This window comes from Rhincodon typus, chromosome 6, assembly GCF_021869965.1.
Source record: "Rhincodon typus isolate 14 chromosome 6, sRhiTyp1.1, whole genome shotgun sequence".
In the NCBI taxonomy this organism is placed as follows: Eukaryota; Metazoa; Chordata; class Chondrichthyes; order Orectolobiformes; family Rhincodontidae; genus Rhincodon; species Rhincodon typus.
This window is the reverse complement of record NC_063337.1, coordinates 31,181,307-31,187,585: the sequence shown is the minus strand read 5'-3', so window position 1 is coordinate 31,187,585 and position 6,279 is coordinate 31,181,307. Positions and strand designations below refer to the sequence as shown.

Here is a 6,279-nt window from a genome sequence, read left to right as displayed (position 1 = left end):
AAGGGTCTAGGCCTGAAACGTCAGCCTTCCTGCTCCTCTGATGCTGCTTGGCCTGCTGTGTTCATCCAGCTCTGCACCTTGTTATCTCAAAGTTTAAGCCCAGTTGTACGAAGGGTCCAGGAAGAGGCTGTCAGATTCTGCAGTCTGAAAGTTGAAGTAACAGTTAAATTAAGCCAATAGAGCTCATAGAGAAGAGGATTCACTCTGGGGTGAGCACTGTAAAGGAGTGCTTTTGGGATAAATGGGATTATATTTTTACCACAGCCAACACAATGTGGAGCTGGATGAACACAGCTGGTCAGGCAGCATCAGAGGAGCAGGAAAGTTGATGTTTCGGGTTAGGACTGTGTTCCTCTAGCTCCACACTGTGTTGTCTCTGACTCCAGCATCCGCAATTCTTGCTATCTACATTATATTTTTACCATGCGTCTCAAAAATTTTAACATTGTGTTCTATCTAAATAGTCAGGAATAGGCCTTGACATTGGGAGGGAAACAGAAAAATACTGAGGCCACATGAGCGACACTTCATTTGAGATAGAAGCTCAATGTATTGCCACCTTATATCCTCATCTGATATAACTGCAGTGGCTAGAATGAAGCTACATAACAACTTATTTTGTTGACTGTTGGAGCAGCCCTTGTTTTAAAGCCTTCACACAGTTGTTAACATAAACTTGTATGTCATTGGTTGATAAAGGTTAATCACAAGTTGTTCATGGCCGTGATTGCTTGTGGTCAGGATTTGCGTGTAGTCCGTATGCAGAATTCTGTAATTAAAATGTCTTCAACCTGTACTATTTAAGTGCCTAACTCATGCAGAATCCCTTTGAAGGTCCTAGTATCACTCACCAGTACAGCCTGTCCCTCAAACGGGGAATAACCACTTCACTGCATCCAGTCTGGGAAAAGAAGCAGACATTTTTCATTTCCACTGTGTATTTATGATTGGGATAAGGATGGAAGGAATGAAGTTACACTGTCAGAGTCATTTGTAGACTCACCCTGGTATTCTAGGTGATCTTCATATTCCTTTCTTCTTTGCCTCCCTGTCGCCCCCTTCAGGCTAGATCTGTCACATGTCCCCATTCAACTCTACTATTTAAATCTTTATCACCCTGCTTTACCCCCAGAACTCCAGGCCTATGTCTTAATGCGCCAACCATCCTGAGGCATTGTCTCTCATCCTCATTGGGTAAGGAAGCTTATAATAGACACCAAAGGCTCAAAACAGCGGAGGCCCTAGAGGAATATAGAAAGTGTAGGGTTGCTCTAAAAAGAAATTAGTAGAGTGAAGTTGGGGCAAAAGAAACCATCGGCAGATAACCTTATGGAAATTCCAAAAATATTTTTGTAAGTATATTAGAGGCAAGAAAACAACCAGGAAAAGAGCAGGGTCACTTTGAGGCCAAAGTGGCAATCTGTGTGTAGATTTGGAAGACATAACTAAGGTTTTAAATAAATACTTTATATTTGTATTCATTGGAGAGAAGGGCAATGTTGGTATAGAAATCAGGCAGGGCATCTGTTACACACTTGAATGAATTAGCATTGAGAGAGGGGTTAATGGTTTTAGCTGGGTTGAAAGTGAATAAATCTCTAGGCCCAGGTGAAATGTATCCCAGGCTGCTGTGGGAGGCAACGAAGGAGATTATCGGAGTCAAAGATGTGCAGATTGGGTGGATTGACCATGCTGAAATTGCCATGTAGTGACAATGGATGTGTAGGCTAGGTGGATTTGCTAAGGTAAATGCGGGGTTGCTGGGTTAGGGTGGGGGTTTCGGTCTAGGTGGGACACTCTTTGGAGAGTTGGTGCAGACTCGATAGGCTGAAAGGTCTTTTCCCTCACTATAGGGATTCTATGATTTTGTGGCTCTGATATTCCTTTTCAAATCCTCTCTGGCTGCAGGAGGGGTACTAGAGGATTGGTGGATAGCTAATATAGTACTATTATTCAAGAAGGGTGGTATGGTTAAACCAGGAAACTATAGGCCAGTGAGTCAAACATTTGTAGTAGGGAAACTATTGGAATGAATTCTTAAAGAATTAATCTCTACTTGGAGAGGCAGTGATCATCCAAGGGGTGGACATGTTGCTGTAAGTCAACATACTACATCAATGTCACACCTACAACATTTGCCAACACTTATCTGGCAAACCAACCTTATGTACCATAGTAATTCTGAGATTCTGCATGTGAATGTAGGTGACATTAATAACACAGCAAACAAATTAATCTAAGTATATAAAATGATGAATGCCTTGACAAGGTGGAAAAATGCCTCCTTTTGTGTGTTTGACCAAAACTAGGGGCCACTGTTTTAAAATTAGGATTGCCCTTTTAAGACAGCAATGAAGGGGAAAGGTTTTCTGATGGGAGTGCAATTTGGGAATTCTCTGCCTCAGAAGGCAGTGGAGGCGTTTTAAAGTGGATACAGATAGTTTCCTGTTAATCATGAAAATCAAAGTTTATGATCGTATTGAACAGGCTTGAAGGGTCAAATGGCCTTCTTCTGCTGTTTCATATGTGTGTACGTATGTAAAAGGGTATGAGGAGAGAGCAAGGAAATTGGACAATGTGGTTGGATCTTTCACATAGCTAACATGAGTGTGTTGGACTGAATGGTCTCCTATTCTGTAGGATCTTCAGTACAGTTCTCCAAAGTCAATCATTTCTGATGATGCTATTAAAGAAGAAATAAGAAAGAAGACCTTCCAGAACAATCTTGGCAAAAGGTAATTCCTACAGTTTCTGGGATCACCAAGAACCAGTGCACAATACCTACTTTATTTACTTTAAATACCCTTGTTTCAGGATAAAAAATCTGTATAAATACTGAACCAATGTAGATCAAGTTCATCTAATATAGAGATAAGAATGCTCCATTTTCACTGTGCACTAAACAAGGATAGTGTTTTATATCAGTGCTTAAAATGTTCTTGTATAGTCATCTCTCAATGGTTGATAAAGCAGTTCTTTCACTTGGCATCCATCCACAGTCATTCAGTTCACTAATAGTGAATGCCTTGAATGATTAGAAAATATCATAAAGAATTTAGTGTTTGGGATATATAGCAAATTATTTTATAAATTTTATGTTATTTTATAATGATTTTAATAATTAAAACATTTCATAGTTTGAGAAATCCAATGCCAGATTCAGGAACAAGCTTTTAGATCAGTAATATAACATTGCAATGACCCTATAGCTTTACTTCCAAGAATCTCACTGTAAGTATGTTACATCCTGCATTGTTTGTGAGAAGATAGCTGGCAGAGAACACCAAATGTGATGTCAGCATTTGAATATAAGAACATTAGAAGTAGGAACAAGAGTAAACAATTTGGTCTTTCAAACCCTGCCACCACTTAATAAATTCATGGTCTCAACTCCACTTTTTTGCCTGTGGTGATCACAAACTACCTGTACTTGGTGGCCAATCTTTTCTTATTCACACTTAGGTTGGATAGCCTTGATGAACATGTGAGCGAATATAACCTCCTGCAAACAAAGGAAATAAGTCATTACAGCAGATCTAGACCCCTTCACGGCTGTTGGTGGCCAATGGAAGGGATATGTATTTGTTTAGTGGTCCAAATAAAAGGTGGCTTTGGCAACCTCTTTAATTCATAAATGCACAGCAAGAAATGTCCCCTACAGCATCCTTGATTCATAATATTTAGCCCAGCAGAAATGAGAATGTTGCAGGAGACTACAGAAATCTCTGCCAGATGGCCTCCTCATGGATATATTCTCATACAGACCCTAGGAACCCACTCTGGGGACCATATACACTCTTGGTTTGGTAAGGCAGATGCATGACAGCATCACCACCCACAAGTTTCCCTCCAAGTCACATATCATCCTGATTTGGAAATATATTGCAGTTTCTTCAATGTCACTGGGTCAAAATCCTGGACTTCCTTTCCTAACACAACTGTGGATGTCCCTATATTACAAGGACTGCAGCAGTTCAAAAAGGCAGCTCACCACCACTTTCTCCAGGACAATTAAAGATGGGCAATAAATGTTGGCATAGCCAGCACTGCCCATATCCCATAGATTTTTTTTAAATCTGGCAAATGTTTCTGGTACTTAAATTACTAAGTTATTAATAATCCCGTGAGCAGGAGTTGGAAGGAATAAGGTATTAAGTCTTTTTAACATTGCCACCGGGATGAAAGAGTTAGTATTCGTTCTTAAATTGGTAATAAATATTTCCTGCAGATTAAGCAACAGTATTCATTGCAAAGATGGAAAGTTACCACCCAGAATAAACATAATGCATAACAGTAATAGATAGCAGCAGATTGTTAAGAAGTTCGAATGCTAGATAAAAGAGGTCAGCACCATTCTGTATCCCAACTACAAAATATCAAAACTTGTATAAAACTATTTCTGTAGCTTGGTAATATGTAATGGGATTCTGCTTCTACATCAAATATTGAGGGATTAAGGGATTTTTGTAACAATGCTAATTATTTTCCCCTATTTTTGTAGACTTCGACATGAAAGATATCAGAGTTTGAATAAGCCAGTAAACCATGGAGGGCCTGTTGCTTACCATACCCTGAAGTGGTTTGAAATTGCTAATGCCCCAAATAAGTGTGAAAAACCAGACTTATCAGCAGCAGACACAGATCCATATGCCACCCTTTTCTTTAAAGAAAGTACCTGTAAGCCTGTACCTGAGGAATTGTGTTAGCTATGTGAATTTTTTTGCATCTTGTTTGTTATCCAAAGCTATAGTTGCTGTATGCAATTACGAAGTGTTAGCTGTACAAGAGATGTGTATCCTAGACCCAGATGACTGCTTATTGGTTATGTTGCAGTTTCCCCTCATCTCCCTAAGCCTATTCTGTTTTTATTTCTCCTCCTCCCTTTTGCAATTTCCACCTCCTTGTTAACCGTACTCTATTCAGCATTATTGTGTTACCAAATCCTTCCACTGCTGTTATATAAGCTCAACTCCTTCCTGGACATACTCACATGACACCCCTTGGCTGCATTCTAGTATCCTCCACTGGACCCAGCATGGCAATGTCGACTGGCTCATAACTGTTTCTCAGTGTATTTTTAACTTAATTGTTAAGTCTTAACTTCTAACACACTTTTCCATTCCCCTACATTTCTCAGTTCTGCTCTCCAATGGGTCTCCAACCTCCATCCATCCTGGTGCTCTACAAAATGTTTTCCATACTTGCATACTCCAGATCAGTCAGCTGACTCTCCTTGCTGCATAACTCACTGACATAATGTTACCTGAAGCTGTAATTCTTTATTGGTATTGCTAGCTGCTGGTACACAAACTCCAATATACCCAAACACTTCTACCTATATATTGTCCTCCATTAGGCCCTACATATCTATTACCTTTCTCCAATCTTCATTGCATCTTTGTATTCAATGCAGTATATTAATAAAACTTGTATTTTGTTTTATAAATCATCTATCATCTCATCCCTTCCTAGACCTGCAGCTTTTTTTTCAGCCTGTAATCTACCTTCCTCTGATTCTTCCATGTATATCCTACCATTTGCCATTACTTTTCGTGGCCATGTCTCCAACTGTTTTGGCTCCACTATAGAATCATCTAACAATCACATCCAAGAGACCACTTAGCATATTGTGTCATTGTGTGTGTGTAAGAACAACTCAGTGTATGCACCCTTAGCCAGTAGCTCCATGATTTTCATTTCCAGATAATTATCCAATTCCTCTTTGATAGCAACAATTGACTCTGTGTCCACCCTTCAGTGCATTGCAGATCCAAACCACATGCTGCATGAAACATGTTTTACCTCATCTAGCATTTGACTATTTTGCAATTCACACAAAATTGTGCCTTCTGATTCTATACACTTCTGTCAATGGAAACCCACTGTTGGCACTCATCAAGTGCATTATAATTCAGTACATTTACAGGTACAGTAATTGCTAAGTGTTGACCTCTTTAACATTCTTTCCATCCCATTATTCTTCCTATCTATTCAGTCAGATTCTTCGTGATTTTGAAAATGTTTCAAATCTCTTTTCAACCTTTTCTAACAAAAATGGCCCTAGTTTCTTCATTCTATTCACCCTATTCTAATGTCTGAATGGTGCAATATGGTGTCCAAGGAAAGACCAGTAGAATAGCCCTGTTGAGGTTGAATCAGTGTTTTATGAGGGTTCAGCATGACTTCCTTAGTTTTGTACCTCTATTTGTAAGGAAAGCCAGAATATTTCCTTTAAACTTCGTAAGGTTTTTATTCCCACTTTAAAAGCTTCCTCAGAAC

General features: G+C 39.3%; 1 protein-coding gene across 1 annotated transcript in view; it reads left to right on the top strand.

Annotated features, from left to right (window-relative positions):
- Positions 1-4,847, top strand: part of LOC109934432 (WD repeat-containing protein on Y chromosome-like) — a 120,651-nt gene extending 115,804 nt beyond the window's left edge. Inside the window, exons 23-24 of the mRNA XM_048597915.1 lie at positions 2,641-2,735; positions 4,502-4,847. Coding sequence (XP_048453872.1) covers positions 2,641-2,735; positions 4,502-4,706 — 300 coding nt within the window. The 3' untranslated portion in view covers positions 4,707-4,847. The remainder of the gene's footprint in view (positions 1-2,640; positions 2,736-4,501) is intronic.
- Positions 4,848-6,279: the final 1,432 nt, after the last annotated feature.